This window comes from Sipha flava, unplaced genomic scaffold (genome assembly GCF_003268045.1).
Source record: "Sipha flava isolate LNK unplaced genomic scaffold, YSA_version1 329_pilon_pilon, whole genome shotgun sequence".
Lineage (NCBI taxonomy): Eukaryota > Metazoa > Arthropoda > Insecta > Hemiptera > Aphididae > Sipha > Sipha flava.
The window spans coordinates 69128-89281 of NW_020273017.1; the positions used below are offsets into that span (position 1 = coordinate 69128).

The following is a 20154-nucleotide window of genomic DNA, read 5'->3' on the forward strand; positions in this document are numbered from 1 at the left end:
TAAATATATATATATATACACAAAATCATAACGTTACAACGTCGTGAACTGTGAGTTCGTGTAGTGTGAAGCCTCCATTATCTGCCTTACCGTATGTCTGTATTCTGTAAGTGGTACACGGTGTGCTGAACAGATTCTGAGCACAAGGCAAGTAGAAATGTAATATAGTAAAAATATTTGCAACTAGTAGTACTGATATTTCGTTGCCTTGACTTGCAAAAAGTTGTTGATGGCTTATTGTTTATTTGTATCTATTTAGTTTATCGTTTATTACGATTGTTCGTTCCGAAGTTTCCCGATATTTTGGAATAATTAATTTGCGCCTTGTTCGTTGAAACTTGAAAAGAATTTCATACTGTTCTGATATTCAAGGAAAAATAGTCATTATGTATAACTCTAGGAGTTCAAGAGAGAGTGATTACACGAGAAAAATGAAAATTGTTCGGCCGTTTGTGTGGAAAACAGAAGCAAGAAATATGCCCTATGTAACAACATTTGTAACAGCCAAATCAACTGGACAGACTCAAATGCATCAAAGAAATATAGCCCTAAATAATTTGCCACCACCAATCCAATACTCTCAGTCACAAGTTCAAAATCCAGTTTCTGAATTTTCAGAGGTATTTAAAATCAAAGATAAAAGTAGTTTGATTAAAAACATTGATGGTCATTGTGTTGATGAATCAATAACTGGAAAAACAGAAATCAAATGGCCAACCAAACGTAAAATTAATAAGAAAGAACAAAAAAAGCGAATCAATGCCCGAAAGCGAAGTTTAGTATGTCCCAAGAGTCCATTAATGGTATTTTATGAGTTGTATAAAGATGTACCAATTAAATTAGAAGGTCGTCTACATAACAATAGCTTTGCGGTTTTTACTGCTTCAATTGAAATTGATGGACAAGTTTATACTGGAGATCATGTTTCTAAATCTCAAGCAAAACAAAAAGCATGTGAAAATTTTTTGCGTGATACGTTGAAAAAAAAAATTAATGAAAGACCAGAAAAAAAAGTTGAATATTTTGAGAAATCAAAAGTGGAGGATGAATGTGTTACATCGTCAAAACCTAAAGGACCATCTGAGGAAGATTTCCCATGGCCACATTTTGGTTCATTGGCTATGCACAATTTGATAACTCAATGGGAATTACAGCCAGTTTCAAAAGTTATACCAGAAGAAACAGTAAGACCTCTACCTAAGGTTGGTGGTATGAAAAAATTTCCTAATAAACCAGAAAATTATAACCCTGTACAATTATTGTATCAAATGACACCGGGTATTCAATTCACTGAAACAACAATTCGTTCTAACATCCCATCATGTTTTGAAATAAAATGCGAAATGGATGGTGTTTCGTTTACCGGAAAAGGATCAACAAAAAAGGCTGCTAAAAAAGAGTGTGCTATTGCAACAATCAAATATTTTTGGAATTTTGATTTTCACACTGTAGAGAACAAATGAATTTTCACACATTTTTGTAAACTTATTTATAATTTTGTTTAGTATTACAGATAATTGTACCTAAAAAAAAAAAATATATATTTATAGTATTATATTATTACTGATAATTGATGTGAAATTTATTAAGAAAGGTTATATTTGTATTTTTCCTAATTTATTATCTCTTGTACTTGAGAGACACATCTACGCGGTTATGTCGCCATTGAACGCCTAAGAAGAAACGAAGTAGATAAAAATACCGATTATTGTAAATTTGGACCATATTAAAATGATGTACTGTCACAATATCATATGTCACCAGTCGTCACGTCACTGATCTATGTACCGTAAAAACAGTTGTGCAAACGATAGAAATAACTATAGGTCATCGAAAGTCAGTGGCACCGATATGGTCAAACACATGCGGTCCTTTACTCTTGGGCATACGTATTCAGGCTTTTTTTTTCTCCTGTACCGTTTGAATATATCAACTTAACGCTGTCGAATCCGTATTAACTATAGGCCTATATATATATATATATATATATATAGTATTAACTTTATTTTTCTTACAATATTTAATAATGTATTATGTTTCATGTAAAAGAATAATAATAATAATAATTATAATTAAATAGTCAGTTGTAAACACTGATAGAAACAATAAATGATTTTATTTTATTCTAATCAAATCATAAAAAAAAAAATTAGGTACATCATGTGTTATTTATACCATCGATTATAAAAACTAGTATTTATAATCAATGGTTATACTTAGGTATTTATTATATCGGCGGCGACGAGTTATCGTAGAAGTCGGCCGTCTTGAAAATAAGATTTACATGAAAGGCTATTGTGGCATTTATAGTTGAACAGCTCCTTTTTTTTATGCAAATACATAGCAATAATATTTTTTGTCATACAGTCGAATTTGGTTATCTCGAACTTCTTTAATTTGAAATCGTCGATATCTCGAAGTTTTTCTCCGGTTCCTAGAATTTCCTATTTAAACAACGTGAAACAATTTTGTTTAACTCGAATATTTTCGTGGATAACTCGAAGATTTAAGTTTTATGAATATTATAAAATTTTTATTTCCCTCGTGTACCTATGTATAAATTTTAATATCGAAAATAAAGTCATTACTCATTAGTGATATCGATACCGATAGTTGGTTTATCTTACTGGTTTACTACATGACAATGCATGACTTCAGTGTTCAGTGCTCTGTGTTCATTTCAACGTGATCGTAAGTAATTTTTCGTTCGTAATGTCGTCAAAACGCGTGCTAAAAATGCTAAAATACGAGGAAAAAGCGGTACATATACGGGAAGTTGAAAATGGATTGGAAACAAATTTTTGATAGAAGGCTAAAGATTTGGTATTCTACTTAACACATTTTAAAATTGTCGTAAAAATAAAGAAACAATTTTAAATAAGTTTGCTACGTCCAGTAAAAAAGACAGAATAAGGGCTAGAAAATCAGAAAATCCTAATGTTGAAGAGTGCGTTTACAAATGGTTTAAACAGACACGTGACAAAAAAAATATCCCTGAGTGAGCTGTTGATATATACTTTATTGATAATAAATACATATGAATTAATATATTTCGTACTGTTTTAAACATTTTTAATTCGGTTAACTCGAATTCTTGGATAACTCAAACTTTTTTCCGGTCCCTTCAACTTCGAGTTAATCAAGTTCGACTGTATGTGCACTTAAAAAACCCCTGACCAGTTTCCACTGACTGCGCAGTAATTCGGAACAAGTAAAATAACGATATCACACATATTTTGTACAATGTAACACATTAACGAAGTGAGTCCCGGGAATGTATGAAAATAACTTGTTAAAAAATGAACTAAAATAGATTATCTAAACGTTTTAGTTATTTTATAAATTATCTAGTTATTTTGTAAACCCGCTAATTTAATACTTTAATTAAAACATATAGTTATATTTGTACCGGCGATCGCGGGTACCTTGTTTTGGTACTTCAATCGTTTTCCTCGTTTTGATAATTATTTTTGTACACAAACATATTTTGCTGAAATCCCTGCGCTCGCTCTTCAATATAATTATGTTAATCGATTATAATATAACAACGTAACATACCATTTTTGATACACATCTAAACACTGCGATTTGAAAGGGGTCGGTTCGATAAATTAATTATAAGCCATACACGGTCCTTTTTTGACATTGACATGACCTGAGAGTCGTATTCATACGAGTACATCGTAACCGCGGAAGACGAAATTAAAATATATTTCCTTTATTTAATATATATTCACACGAACAATTAATGCCGAATTCGTTGTATCATGGTACGATAAATATTTTACACGGCGATTTGTTTACTGTTATATTAGTAATGAAAGTCAACATTTTTCATTTTTCGTTTGAATTTTCATAACATTATACGACTTAAAAAAATTAAACGACCATTACTAGTGTCTATAACTTTCCCTGTAACTGCTGTTGTGGATGAACAGCGGGTCGGACCACTGTACGAGACAGAAACAACTGAGTGTTGGTAAAAAACAAATTAATACAAATACGAAACATGATTGTCCCGTTTTTCTGTTGTGTTTATTATTGTAATGATAATAATAAAAATAAATAAATAAACAATAAAACGACCATAATAAAGAATTGCATTGCGTTATCGTGCCGTAGTATTAACTCATTCGTGCGGTTACTAATGTTGCTCATTACTTTAGGGTCTAGGCCGATTCATTTATTTAGGTTCGGTTTGGAAAACTATGACACACATAGTGTGGATTTAGCTAAAACAATCGACCTCGTTAACGTGTAAACATTTACTAATCCACGCACAATGTGTACCAATGTATTATACCTTAAGGACAATAATTTTGTCGTAGAGCGATATTTTCGTAATTTTAAAAAGTTACACGTACTGTCGTACAACGTTCGATTACCAGACTAACAAATAGTTTTAACATTCAACAATATTTTTCTGAAAACCAAACCTACCCTACTTAATTTATGAATGGTAAACAATCAACAACAAGTTTTATTCGAACGGTTTCAAATGTATAATTTAAAAATTTGATACAGCAATGATGCGTAAGGAATAAGAAGTGAAAAATTTCATAAGATTCAATACTTAACTGGGTGCGACTTGAAATATTATAACGAAACTAATAAATAAATTGTGTCAGCTCTAATATGTTTTCACTAGGAAAAATATTGTTGCTGTTATGATGGAGATCACGCCATCGCCAAAGATTGCATCGAACCGTCTAGTAGTTAGTACTGACCGTGAAATGTGCGCTGTGCATAGGTCAAAAACGACACAAAAAAATGATGGCACCAATTACAAAACGAAATTTGTCAACGCCTAACAAACCAACACTAACTAAACGTTCTTACGTTTAAAGTTGTACAGGGACAAGCACCTAGGTTGCAAGCTTTACATAGTATTAATTCTTGAAAGACTTAAATTTAACTATTTAATTAATTCTCTAGCCTCAACGTTAACTAATGAAATCTTTCTGCGTAAATATTCTGATCTACTTTTCCTTTTTAATTTAAATATGAAATAACTAGGTGTCGATTACTTTAATTTGTACTCAACGATTTTTTTTTTCTTTCTACATTTTCTTTTTTAGATTTTGGGCGAAACAAAAATAATGTACAACAATGTGCCGTGTTGAGTATCCGTTTGAATGTTGTTAAAACATGAGCAAGATGAGGAATATCTACGATAAATATACGTTATTTACGCAATGCGAATAATGAGATTTTTTGGATTCCACATTCCTTGTGATCTTGCAAAATGTACGCGAAATTTGTTAGGAAAATATATTCTCGTGGATGTATGCAAACACCTTGCCCAACATTTTAATTAATAACATTGTGTGATGCTTTTAAAATATTCATACACGCTAAATATTGCTCTGTCGAAATGGATTATAATAAAACAATGCCCTGGCCTATTTCGAACAACGTTCTTCTCAAACCGTCTCGACGCGTTTTAAACACACATACATTCTTCCTTTCATCGATTCCATAACTCTATACCAGAGATTCCCAAACTTGTTTCCCCCGTAAACCACGTGCCAATTTTTTCCATTTTCGTAGACCCCTAAAATTAAATTTTTACAAATTCATCTTGGTGTTTTTCATAGCTTACATGGAACTGCTCACCTGAATTTGCTTTACTATGGACTGCATTTTTTTTTTAAAATAAAAGACGTGTTGTTTTTAATAACACCTTTATTTCTTTAATAATGATAATATTCATATAATTTTTTTAGTAATTAAAACGATAAGAATTGCAAATACTAATTATTAGTTATTAGTGAGACCTAAATATGAACGGTTGAATGTGTAATTTGATCTTATCTTAATATTCCGATATTCATCTTCGATTCCGTTAGTAGTTATCGACAGTATTCGTTATAATACCTAATCGTTTTTGTTCGCATCGTCGCACATATATTTTTCGTAAAAATGACAACACGCATTTTTGACTTATAACTAACCCCTATTTACACATGATGTATCTCCCAATTTTCATAGATATAGACCCCTTACTGGTTAGAATCGACACCAGGGGGTCGATATAAACCACTTCGGGAACCTGTTGTCTTTACTAATATGAGTGTACAACATATACTATTCAATATTGTCGTGGCTAAAAATAAAAATATGCAAATACAGTACCTATATAACGCTTTTATTGTTTTCTATGCCTTTCAATTATTTTATCTTTAAAGTCGATTTTCTAACTCCGTGAAATAATATATTATAGTAAATACATTCGATCCCACGAAGATCAGTATTGGGAATGTATGTATAATAACTAAAAAATGTTTTTCCCTAAAATATTTAGGTGTTGCATGAAAAAATAAATAAATGAAATAATGTTTTAGATGATAGTTGATAAAATTGATTAAATTAGAAAAAAAAATTATTTGTATGAAAAAGTTTTAAGGAACAGAACTGAATATCTTCGAGTTATTTAAGTACGGAAATAAAAAAGGTTTCCCATATAATATTAATTATTTCAATAAGTTGAATTGGATCGTTTGAGATCATTGTACGTTTCAGTTGCGCTAGAACACTAGAGCTTTACATTTTCGAATAAAAATTATGTTAAATATTTTTATCCTAAAACCACGTTAACACATTGGGATCTTGAAGTAAAATTTGAAATACAAATTTGAAAAAGTTCCGAAAACGTTCTGATAAAACAATACAACAAAATTGATTCAATGAACGAAGAATACGAAGTTTGCAAATTAAAGAATTTTCAGAAAAAATTTGAAAAAAAAATAATGCAAAAATTAACTAACCTATTGTTTTCAAACAAAAACACACGTTATCTGGGCGCCGCACGAAAAGCTTTGGAAAACGACGCAAAACGCGTAGCATCGACGATTCAGATGTAACTGCGTTTGATATGTACATCGTTGTGAGTGTCGAACACGACAAAAGTTATTTGTATCGCATTGACGAGCTCGCGCGCGCAGAGAAAACAAGAAAGCGCGTAAACGTCTACGAGTGGTGGAGAAAATAAAAAAATCGCGTTCGCTCGTTCGATTTTCATCTCGTATTACTCGGCTGGTACTACGCAGTCGCATGCAATTCCCTTGCGCACGCGATCCGATGGCACAGAGACCGGTTCGGTACGACGGACGACATGTGACCGCAACGGTCGGCGCAGTAGATTTCGATCGTCGTCGTCTTCCTCGAGGCGAAGATTTCGATTTCCGGGCCCGCCGAATTCCGCGAGAGTTGCGATCGGCTGTTTATCGTAGTTGTCGATTCGACGCGAGCAACATCATCCACCGCCGTTTCGAATTCGAAAGAATGGCAGAACTAGGAGGTGGAATACGGGGATTCATCCCTGGGCGTACAATCTTAGAGGGTGTAATTTTCGTAATTATCAACAACCAGTCTGATATTTTCAACTTTGTTGAGCACTGATATTAGGTCGAGACTCAATGAGCATGATTGCATATCAGAAATCTTAGCAATTTTTAGAAAAAAATTCTTGAGAAGAGTGTTTGATTATTGGTCGTGATTTTAAGGTTTTCCCCGCGCGTAAAAATTCCTAGTTGCACCTCCGATCGGATACGCGCGCGGCCCGACCGTCCTTGGGAAAAATCGGTTTTGCAACGCGAACATCGTACAAATACAATGCTGCGTTTACGACACCGGTGCGCTGCGGATAACGGGGAAAAAACGATTGGAAACCGATCCGGGATTCGACGACGTTTTTAATGGCACACGCCGCCGAGCCCGTCACGACGCGATGTGTTACCACGATAACTATTGTAACGTGGTAACCTACGACGACCACGAGAGAACGACGTAAACACGTGATTTTCCATTCGGAAGAAAAACGATACACGATGAATAAATGACAATTGATATCCTTCGATCGAACAACAGCGGTAAGAAACGTAATGTCGATCAGTTTCGGAAATAACTGACTTTTCGTTTTTTATTTCGATTCATTATTACGAGACGGTCGAAACCAATAAAACGTTTTAATAAAATGAAACGAGTTTATGCCCGTAACAATAGTCCCTCTTTACATTTTTTCACACTAAGCCGGACGCGGTTTTTGAATTATTGTTCTTTCACTGCGATCGTTTCCAAGTTAAAATCATTATGCATTTTTATAATTAGTTCAGTACACCAACAATAATTTTCGGTGTGGGAACTTCGAAACGGTTTACTGAATTCCATAGTATAGACAATTATAAAATATTTTAACTTTTTTTTATATTTATTTCACATATTTTCAAGCATGAAATTATAATAATTGCTATACTCTAGGTTTGTACACAGTTTTTTCTTATACCGGATACCTAGTGACAAATATGTACTTTTATTTATTAATATAATCATTTCAATACATTTTTACAATTTACAATTAAGTTTACAAATTAATTTTAAATACATTTTAGTTAGTTAGATTTATGAGTCAGGTCTTCTTCCAGTATATCTTGCCGTACCCGTGGTTTTAGTCTTAGTTTGGTAGATCGGTCGCCCGATTTTCCAGTGCAGTGCTTCTTTAGCTTTATGGAAATTTTCGTATAAATTTTTGATTTTTTGAGTTATTCAAGTATAGTATCGTTGTGTAGTTGATTATTTCCTATGAACCACAGGGCCTTTAGAGATATTCTAAAAAAAAGGTTTCGAAGAGTTTAGAGTTTTTTAGTTTTTGTTTGTGAATCAACTGCCCGTACTGAGCATGCATAGATTATTAGCGATCTTGTTGTGGATAGAAGTAGAGAGCATTTCATCTGTAATCTGTACTAAGTGTATACTTCGAATATTTGTGTAATATGCAGATATGTTAAGAAAAAAACTATTTAACGAATAGTATATTATTATTTATCATTAAACAATTAAAATGTTCAATAATTATACAGTAATGTTTTAATGAGGTTTTATCAATCTACGCTTTATTTATACGTAATAATTAATTAATCTTTGTCGTTTTGAAGTATTCTACGATATTCTCTTCACTGAATTCTTGTCAACTGGTAACTATATTACCCCATTTATATCTCTCTTCCTCTCTTTTTCTCTCTCTCTTTTTTTTTTTAAACCAGTAAAAATTATCTATCATTGGGAATCATCATAAAAACAAAAGTATCGCCATGAGCGATATCAAAATTTTTATCTTAAGATTCTTTAAATTAAATTTTTTTTTTTCGTTTAATCAGACACAGTTTGTCTTCTTGTATTTTTCTTTTACGTATGTCGAGTACTTTGCAGGGATTTTATTTTAGACTTAATATGACAATCTAATTTTGTACGTATACTTGTCTCCCCCCCCCCAAAAAAAAACCCTATTTCTTTAAAAACGAATTATGTAATATTATTTCAATTGTATCATTTTTTTTACAAGGAGATACAGAAATCTTCTTAATACATTTCGACTTAATGGTAGTTTACCATTATACTTTCTAACAAACTCCTAATTTATACAATATAAATAAATATCATTCACTCACTCACTAATCGCCACCTCTTAAAACGACAAAACGTATATGCTTTAAATTTAATAAAGTGATTTTTTTTTAAAAAAATCCCTCTTTTAACAGTCGAAACAGTTTTAGGCTGAATACATTTTTCACTTTTTGGTTATACAGGAAATATTGTATTATATATTGAATACGTTGATTTTGATAGTTACCGATCGAAGTAAATATAAATACACGTGGTAGAAATCGATGAAAAATTAAATATCATTTGACGATTATGTGTTTTATCAACGTAATTATTTTTGGTTAAGGATTAGTAATCACTCTAATCTTAAATAATAAAATATCTCCCGGGCGAGTCCGAATACTTTAGCTCGCTAAGTATACAGCACTTTAATTATTGACCGGGGGAGGTGCTGCTATACCTTTTCGAGGTCTCCCCTGTAAGCAGTGCATACCAATTCATATGTTCAAAGTCACAGTACCGCGAATTATATAACAGAAGTACGAAACGAAACAGCCAATCGTTTTAGGACTTTCTGGCCAAATCGGCAAAAATAGCCCTTGTCATAACGAAAAATGTGTGTTGAAAACTGTGTTTGGTATAAAAACACGCAGTTACCGCGTTCGACATGAACGTACGTAGGTAATGAACGACGATCATCGTCATCGGTACACGTTGTTACGGTTTGATATCAATACGAAATGAGACATCATCAAAGGTCACCGTGTATTGTTGTAATAGTGCATTAAACGGTTCAATTAAACTGTTGTTCGTTTCAGAGTTATTGTATCGCGTTTAATCGAATCTTATTAAATCTTAATTAAACTCTTAAATTTAAAAAAAATCACGTGATTTATAAACGAAAAGTTACTGCAGAGAGCGTACACGTTCAATTACTGCAGCGCATGAAACGTTATTAACCCTCTACAGGCAAGGCCCGATCACGGGCGACCGGACTGAGATATGACACTAATAACTAGATTATAACATTAACTACTATGCACCGGTTTATCCCATACCCTTTTATAGATAAGCCCACCGTTCGCCTGATATATTTTTGCTTATCTGCTATACCTCAGTTTTTATAAAAAAGTTTGATTATTTCTAATATAAAATTACATTGGTCACCCGTGACCGCCCTTGTCTGATCTGTTGGGATTTATAGCCTCGCACTGCGTTGCGACAACTTCAAACTTCTTTTCTTGGCGTCGGACCGAGTTTCTCGTTCGTAAACATCGGCGGTACGCGTGCCTGAAAGCCGTGTGTAATCGCTACAGTAACGGTAGTGGGGGGTATCAGCATCACATGTCGCAGCACGGGAGGAAACGTTTATTATCGAACGTGTAAAGGATCGTGATTTAATACGTGATCAGGGACGGCGCCACTGGGTGGGCAATAGGGGCAGTTGCCCAGGGCCCCGCGCCTTAAATTATAATTAAGGCCCCGCGGTTCTGATTTAACTGAACTTAAAATATTTTATTAGTATAAATTATAAGACGCAACGTTTATTTTGCCCAGGGCCTCGCAAACTCTAGCACCGTCACAGTGCGTGATTTACGGTCAGCATTCGTATCGCTGTGGCCAAGAACGAATTAACGACAACGTGTTTTATTAGCGTTTTGTCGCGCGGGATCGGATTCGGACAGTCCACGTATTTTTTTTTTTCAGCTCCCCGCGTCTACATAATATACATACATATTACGTGTATCGCAAAAGAACGCCACTGCGGTAATCATATTGTTTAATCTCTCGGGAACGTTGTCTTCGATCGGCAATCGCGTTCGAACACACGAAACCGCGGCGCGACATTCTCGGCGGGGCCTTAACCTCGGACGATGATTTTTTTTTCCCCTCCGAACGGCAGACCAACTCCGCCGCGCGAAGAGTATAATATCACGTACCCTGCACCGGGTCCGGTAAATTATTGTTACGCCGTCGACTACCGGTCGCGGCCGCTGTACAAGACCGTTCGGCGTTAATGTTCGTCGGAAGATGTTTAACATTCGAGAGACCATCGGAACGTGATCAAAGGTACTGCTATGTTTCTGGAAATCGTTTCGCGTGTGCTGTGTACGCGAGAGCAAAAAAAAAAAACGCGCGTCGAGAGCTGCTTCGGAGACGCCGAAAGAAGGAGAAGAAATAATAATAATGTAAAAACCAGCGAATTCTTCTCGGTCGCGCCGGTCGTACGCGGTGCCGGATAGGTACGACGCGATGAAAAAAACCGCGCTAGGAAAGCAGAAGCGCTATGTATACACTAAATACCGGTCGTTGTAATGCACTATGAATATTGTTATTACGTTGTCCGTTTCATTTCCTGTGGCGGTGCCGACGGTCGAATAAAAATGTGAAAACCATCACGTTTTTTACACCACGCGCATTTCGTGAAAACTTCCCAGTGTATAAAAACATAAAGCACCCACTCATATTACGCTTAACGTGCAAAAATTACTTTATCGAATCGATCGATTAAGACGGAAGGTTTTGCGTTTTTTTTCCCCCCGACGGTAAAAATTATGCTTCTCCCGGTAGATTGCAAATTCAAATCGTAAGCACACGTTACCATCGCGCCCGGACGTTTATAATCGAAAATTTGATGGCGTACGTTTCACGGTACCCGTTCCGACGGTACATTACAAGCCGATGGAGTGCGTATACTATCATTACAGTCCTAATGACGCGGATCAATGACTGATGAGGCGTGTTACGGGTATACATATGTTTATATCACGTGCACGTGTAAGCATATAGGAAACATGTTTATCATACATACGTCGAAACGAAGTAGCCGAAGTAACGAAAGTTCAGGTGACCTTCTCAAACCGTTTGTCTACCAGCGCCAAGTTCGAATCTTAAGATTTTGTTTTCGCGGACATCAACGCTATCCGTCAACTCATTCGTGCTGTTCATTGTCCGTGCACCTCGGCCAACTTGACGATTCCAAACGGATTGAAGTTATTTAATCGTGAAACACGATCGACTACACCTGCACATACGGTAGCAGCAACGCCGACCGAGGTCCATTAGGACTCGATGCTGGTCCACGAACCGAAAAATAATTAACGGCATCGGTAAGTGGCCCAAATTCCCCGACGTAATGTCGTATATGTACAGAAATACCGTCGGACGAGTTGAAAACACGATACCGTAGAACAGGGTTTGGCAACCCGTGGGCCGCTTATGGCCCGCACAAAGGTGGTTAATTTTTGTGTTTTATATTTGTTCGATAAAATTTTTCATACAGTTTTCAATACTATTCAATTCTTTTTTCTTTATTAATAAAATCTAATCTAATCGTTAATATGTTATAATCGTTGATGTTTATTCTATGTTATATAGTCAGTTTAATCTATACAATTGTTATTATTATCTAATCGGAGTCGAAGATAATGATGGCTGCACTGCTCAGTCATAGGATAAATTAAATATACTTATATACCTATATTTAAAAATTAAAATTTTGAATATATTTAATCTATGTATTTAATACATATGTATCTAGTATATTTAATCTATGGGCATAGTTACTTTGCGTTCGTAGCAATTAGTATTACACCGTGATTACGCCTGTACGTGTGACTGTTTGCGTTTGTAATAGTTTCGTTTTACAAGTAAATCCAAACATTATGGCGACTAAAAAAAGAAAAATTTGTAATGAACATCGTTTTTTTAATAATTCTCTGGTTGATTTATACTTTTTCGTCGAAAACAAAGGTAAGCCATTATGTTTGATTTGTCAAAAAATTAAATTTTTTCGTAAAAGCAATTTTTTCCAGTATTATTGGTATTTTTTACACTCATATTTTTATGTAAAATAATCAAATATAATAGGAACACTATTATTAGTATATATCATAAGTAAAAATTTTTTTTTAATGTGGCCATTGATAAACATTTAAAAAAAAATATGGCCAGCGTGGTTCAAAAGGTTGCCGACCCCTGCCGTAGAATAACGTCACAGACTCGTTGGTTTGTAATCAAAGTATGGAAAAAATGAATTATAAATCATCAAGGTGCGGAACCTGATCACTGGGTACTACGACAAACCGAGGAAAAAGGTAGTGTTTCTACTGCACCCGTTCAAGTATTGACTAACTTCTATTGCTGATTACGCGTACCGGCCAAAAATACGTACAATAGGTGCTAAGTAACCTAGTGTACGAATTTTTTGGTGATTTCATATTTCGACCTATACGATTTCGTTTAATAACACCTGCAGACATAAACACGGTTCAAACGCACGTAACGTAAGCAATACATTAGCGGACACGCTGTTAAAAACGATCGGGAACGTTTTTCTCGGTCTCGTGTGCTCAACACACAACTTGGTCCGAGGTGTCTCGTACAACGATGTTCCGGCCCCGTACAGTAAGTGTACGTACGGTATGCACCTTTCGCGGAGCGTCCGCGGGGCCGGTGGCACATTCAGTGGCGGCCGCGGTGAGCAGGATACGGCGGCGGCGGCGGCATAAGTGTCCGGTCGGACGCAGGACGACCTTGTAAGGTCGTGCGCGTACGATAGCGTGTGTGCGCCGCGCGCGCGAGAGAGAGTCTGTGAGTGTGCGCGCGCGACCTTGATGGCGATTCCCGGACGTTTACCTCGTAGCCGCTAAGACCGGTTGCACCGTCCTCTCGTGTGTGCAACAATAACAAAACTGTTTTATCTTGCTGCCGTTGGTCGAGATGATGGACGCGCAACGTTAAAGCGGAAAAGAGAACGCGGGGGAAAAAAAAATAATAAAATAGAAAACAAAGAAAAAACCTCGTAAACCGATAAGTACCTGCGAGGCCGGGACAGTGGAACGGACACACATATCCGTGTAATACGTATATGCTTTATAAAACGAGGGACGACTTTCTCGCGCGGACGTGGACACGTCTGCGCGGACGGACTTGACTCGTTACGACGTACGTCGCGTTTATAACTGCATCGGTCACCGGGTCCGACGGTACAGCACGACGGTAGTTTCGAGTGTCAAGTCCTGTTTTCGTCGTTGTCGATCGCTGTCACACGAGTCGCGCGCTCGGGTCTTCGCGGTGGGTTTATTTTTATTTTCCTTCTTCCTTCCCGTTCACACAGCGTCCAGTAACACAACTGAAACCTCGTGCGAACCTCGTCCACGGAACGAGCTGTTTTAACGTGATACGAACACGCGTTGTCGTACGACAACTGCTGTGTACGGGCGCACGTGAATTCCGCCCAAAAATGGTAAATTTCGCCAAAGAAAAAAAAAAAATCCGGTAAAGAAACATACATGTAAATTCCGGCCGAAGAAATTGATAATCAACAAGCACATCTTACGTATCACTTATAAGTTTACTTTAGAAAATCTAAAATTGTCTAACACTAAAAGTATATTTTCACGTTCTTATTCTATAAATCGAGCCGTTATAGCGTATAAAATTCTAGGACGTGTACTGAATACGATTTATAATATTTCTATCCGATATTTCCAATTATTAGATGCACAATATGCGGCAAAGCAGATATGACACGATTGACGAATCCGTTTTTCGTACCGGCATATTTTTTTAGGTGAAATTTACATGTATTTTTTTTTTACTTGGATATTTTCCCGGGCGGAATGTAAAATACCCCGTTGTGTAAGACCAACACGCGCGCCACAACACCTGTGCAACGCCGTTCGATTCCGATTCACTGAACAACACGCAGAACATTTTTTTTTTTTTCTCTAAAAATAAATCAGTTCGTTTTGTACACATGGCTTCTGCTGCCGCCCATATGGTTTTGATTATTCTTCGTTTACCCATAAGTTTCGATTTATTCCGCTGGTCCCTGAAATGCAACCCGAACGTAACAATATTACGGTGTAACCGCAACGGTTGGTGTACACGCTCGCGCAAGTACTCGCCCGAAACCCGTACGCGCGGGGCAAGGCGACATCCGTTCATCGAAACCGCCGACACATCACGTTTTACATTTTACTTATTATTTTTCTATACCATCATAATGTATACCGTTCGTACGTATATGCACGTACGTGTTCGTCTAAAACGTCTGCGTACGTTTTTTTTTACCGTAGGACCGGGCCAATCGTTCTCCGAAGGTCGTCCGGAACGCTGGAAACAACGCTTTCTTTTCACGAGATAATATTGTTACGATGCACGTCGTGTAAGCACATCGTGTTGCCCGCGCGGCCGCAGGTTAGACCTGCGCGCAGGAAACTCTTAATTGCGCGTATTGAAATGTGAACACACACGCCCGCGTTACGTAACGCTGCGCGCGAGATGCCTACGCGCGCGGCCGTTTTCGTCCGTTTCGAAAAACGCTCTTTTACACAGAGATCGCGGCTGCGGTTTTTCGTCGGGTTTTTTTTTTCTTTCGCGGGGGAAAAACTTACAACGCGCAGTCTGCACATACGGGTGTACGTACAATTAAGTACGGATACGTCCGTCGCGATCGACCGGGTGCACTAACGGAACGCGCTTTTGCGTCAAAAACCAACGGGCCGGTGCGTTTTTACGAAACCCCGGTACATTATCGTCCAACGCACGCCATTGTTCGTTTTGCGCGCCGTTATTGTACGATTGTAACGCATTGATGTTTCGTCATCGTTGCCCGCGTTTCGGCGCGGCCGTGTCTGCCGTACACTCGTCGATTAGTGTTACACCCGCGCACCTAGTGCATCGTACGCACCGGTGTACGCGCATCACCGCTGAGCACGGGAACCGAATCCGCTCGCCGAACGCGTTTCGACGTCCCGCGTGATACCCAGTGGTGTATTGGAGGGTATACGGGGGTGTACCGCGTATACCCCCCAATACGCTATTTTAATCCGCGGCGTACGGCTTACGAGAAGTTGACGGTACGCCGGTGTACGGCCGTGTCTAGCGTATAGCTTGTAGTTTGACAAATAACCATGTAATACCTTGACCGACCTGAATTGTGGTAATATTTACGACATGGTTCGGTATCGGATATATTATTATTATTATTATTATTTCAATGAAAAATTCAAATTTGTAATCGTTTAACAACAAGTTTTTGTCATCAAACGGTCATGAATGAGGTACGTGTAGTTCATGAGTGAGTTTTGTTGGTTCGTGCCATATGACAGTCACTACATGAAATAACGCGTAAAGCCACGATTTATTTTAGCATTACAGCACTGATGATACCTAATTGCAACGTCTGCGCTGCCTGGCACCGGATATTGAGGCCAAACACCTCATCAATTAATGAGCTGGATACAAAATAAATAAAACGAAACAGTTTTATAAGACTTTTTTTTTAACTTCGAAAACTGCACTTACTACTTGTTTTGTGCATGTATCACATAACCTACATAGCAACGTGCACTGTGTACAGTGCAACCACGAACACTTACACCTATCATGTGACGTGCACGACCATCAACAATACACGGTCGATAAGATGAAGGATGTGCTCGTACAAATACGCTTCGGAACGATTCACCTAGTAATCCGATGAGATCGCGTGGCATCGCTGTTCAGACATAAAATTAATAGCGCTATTAATTATGGAAAAAAAATTAAAAAAATATTCAATCGATTTGTGCTTCTTACGAGAACGATCGATCTGTATTGTGCTGCGATTTCAGTTTTCGTTCTCTTTCTCGTCGTCATCATCACTATACCAACCCGTATTAGTGGGTTTCAAGTTCTTCGATGAGGGCTGAAAAATATTTCCGAATTGTAATCCAATTAGTAGATTTAGGATGTTGACCCTGTGCAATGTGCTATCTCAGCTAAACATTCGTTCTATGTTTCCTAAATTCAGAATGTACTTATTTAATTTTTTGTTTTTGTTTTTTTCAACGTCATTTTTTTTTAAATATTTTTGATATATTTGATATCATTTATTTTTTTAGTTTTTTTAAGATGTGGGGGGCATTTTAAAGTTGAATCATACTAAAAAAAAATTGTTTTATTATTATTATTATGGAGTTGTTATTCAATTTATTACGTGCGGATAAGATTTACCCAGTGCCGTCGTGAGTTTTTGCTAGGCCCTAGACAAAAGAAACACAATTTCTTTACTCCTAACTAACTATTCTAACTTGACAAGTTTTGGGCCCTTAAATTTATTATTAAGTACGAGGTTCTAGGAAATTGCTTAAGTTGTCCACTAGTGACGGCACTGGATTTACAGTATGCGTGTTATAGAATTATAAAACAAGTACTTTTTTCACACATACGCCGATCATACACGCTTATCGAGGAGAAGATATTTCAGAATATCTTACTACTGATGACATTATCTACTTCAAGTATGCGTCTATAACGTTCGTTGATTTTGAACGAAGTTTTTCATTGTACAAAAATGTATTAGCTGATCGATCGACTTTTGCTTGAAAACATCAGACACATTTTAGTTTTACAGCAATGCGAAAGTGCAATATGAAAATCAATAAGAATATTTTTAAATATATATATTTTTTTATTTCTGTTTTACTTCTTTATTTATTTTTAATAATTTTATAAACCTAATATTTAAAATGTAAATGTATATTATTGTCTATTAATATTACAATTCATATTTTAAATTACTCTGACACTCAGTATCAAACCCATATCTCTAATTAAAATAGCATTTTTTCTAGAGCAGTTTTGTGTTTTTTTTTTTTAGGTAATCAATATTCTAACTATAGCATTTAGTTTTGTAGTTGATGGGTTAGCTCAGCATGAAGCTTCCGCCAGAGTTTAGAATGTTTAATTTTCATCAGCTATAATAAGTTTTAAGCTTTTCTATATTTCTCGTTTTACCATTATTAGATTATGTATTACCCATTTACCCAGAACTCGAAAATTATTGATGGAATGTAGAACCACTCGGCCCATGTTTTCAAAAGGCCATATTTGGGTTTAAAATGTACACAAAAACTACGCAAAAGTTTAATTGAAATGTATAAGTGGAAAATATGGAACGAGGAAAGAATATTTGTTCAGTATTACATCAATTTCGTAGTGAAAATTATATTATATGATGAAGTTTACTGATCTACTTGTTTGCAGCTTTAGGGTAAAGAAAATCGAAACAATTATTTTAAATGGTAAAAATACAAAATATTAAAGTGGAATTTTGAATTTGCAAAAATTGTACCGTGAAATAAATAATAGTATCCAAAGATTTGTATTTTAATTTAAAATTTTTATTTTTCTTCCCTTAGGCCAGTGTCAAATAACCGAAATATTTACCTAACCTCTTTTTCTTTTCGCTTTTTATATTTTATCTCATCTTCTCAGGGGCTAAACTTTTTATCTTAGTTGAATTGAAATAATGAAATTAATAGTTTTACTTATGATTATAATCAGTGCTCGAATTGAGAATACATATTTTTATTAAGTATCACAGTTTTTAACAATTGTAACTATGTGTATTAGGTGAAATTAAAGCATTGGCTGGATGTGATTTGTTAACTATCAGTCCAAAGTTACTTGAGGAATTGGAACTGTCCAATGAGCCACTCACAGAATATTTGACTGTAAAGAATGGTAAACATTAATTTTACTTTGGCTATTAATACTTGTATTTAATTTATTGAGCATAATAAACTTTTTATTTAGGAAAAGCTTCAGATTTGAAAAAAATTGAGATTAATGAAGCCAAATTCCGTTGGGAAATGAATGAAGACAAAATGGCCAATGATAAGTTGTCTGAAGGCATAAGAAATTTTGCAGCAGATTCTCGTAAACTTGAGAAAATTCTCGCAGAGATGTTGACCGAAATCAAATAAATACTTGTCTTGTAATGTCTAGTAAATGAAAATTGTATGTTATGGGGAACAAAATGTTGTTAAATGTGATGATTTATACATTCATTTTAATTATTATTTTTATTTTATTGAAAATTATGTGTATCAAGAAATTTTATTGAAAAAAAAAAATCAAATGTTTTTATTATGTTATATAATTTAATTTATAATTGTTAATGATATTTGATTAATATTTAAATACATTTTTGATTTTTAAATGAACTTTTTATTTTTTCGATCGATTATCGTTTGATAATACAGACTTAAAAAAATTGTATTATTAGTCATTATTAATCGATATAAAATTATATTTTGCATATTTGTAACTATTGGTAATTTAGTTTGTTAATTGTTTATAGTTATAGAAGAACATTTAGTTGATTTATACGACGTATCACATCACTTTCTGAAATATTATACTGGTTGAACATCGATATCGAATTCGAACGAATTAAATTTATTTATTCATTCGCATTCTGATTTTAGTTATCAGATTTTGTTTCAGAAAAGTACCTGTCTAGAAAATCAATTACAATGATGAATAATGTATTAATGGTGTCTAACCAACCGAGTGCAGGAGATGTTATTAGTAATTGGCAACAACTACAATCATTCATTTCCAGCTTTGCCAATTTTGAAGACTTCGGAGACAATTGGGACTGCACAATTTAAAAAACGGAGTAATTTTAAATCATCAACGGTGAACGAAGTAATTTATCATGCCATTTTAATAGTAATTAATAAGTATTAGATCGATCAGTCTGATATTGATTTGTAACACGGTCGCATGTCAGTGCGATTATAATTTGCCCATTCCGTAACCGCAATTTTAATTAAGTTACTTTATTAGTTTATTTAAGTTAAGTTAGTTAGTTCAGTTTACGGTATTATACGAGTATTCACGGTATTGTATATCGTATTTATGCGACTTCACTTTCAAGATGGACAACATACCCTCTCCGTTTACTACCAAACCCAAACGGTCGCTGCTATCATA

The 20154-nt window shown here is 35.5% G+C and overlaps 2 protein-coding genes across 2 annotated transcripts; both read left to right on the top strand.

The window, feature by feature from the left end:
• Window positions 1–386: 386 nt before the first annotated feature.
• On the top strand, window positions 387–1463 carry LOC112686890. Its single transcript, XM_025559357.1, has one exon. The coding sequence runs from the start codon at window positions 387–389 to the stop codon at window positions 1461–1463; it is 1077 nt and encodes a 358-aa protein (XP_025415142.1).
• Window positions 1464–7284: 5821 nt separating this feature from the next.
• On the top strand, window positions 7285–19198 carry LOC112686891 (probable transaldolase). Its single transcript, XM_025559358.1, has 3 exons — window positions 7285–7327; window positions 18787–18897; window positions 18970–19198. Exons 1-3 carry the CDS (start codon window positions 7285–7287, stop codon window positions 19137–19139), a joined length of 324 nt encoding a protein of 107 aa, XP_025415143.1. The 3' UTR covers window positions 19140–19198.
• Window positions 19199–20154: the final 956 nt, after the last annotated feature.

Coding starts and splice junctions, on each gene's coding strand:
- LOC112686891 (XM_025559358.1), top strand. CDS start 7,285: ATGGCAGAACTAGGAGGTGGAATACGGGGATTCATCCCTGGGC. Junction 7,328..18,786: donor ACGGGGATTCATCCCTGGGC/GTACAATCTTAG, acceptor TATGTGTATTAG/GTGAAATTAAAGCATTGGCT. Junction 18,898..18,969: donor ATATTTGACTGTAAAGAATG/GTAAACATTAAT, acceptor CTTTTTATTTAG/GAAAAGCTTCAGATTTGAAA.
- LOC112686890 (XM_025559357.1), top strand. CDS start 387: ATGTATAACTCTAGGAGTTCAAGAGAGAGTGATTACACGAGAAAAATG.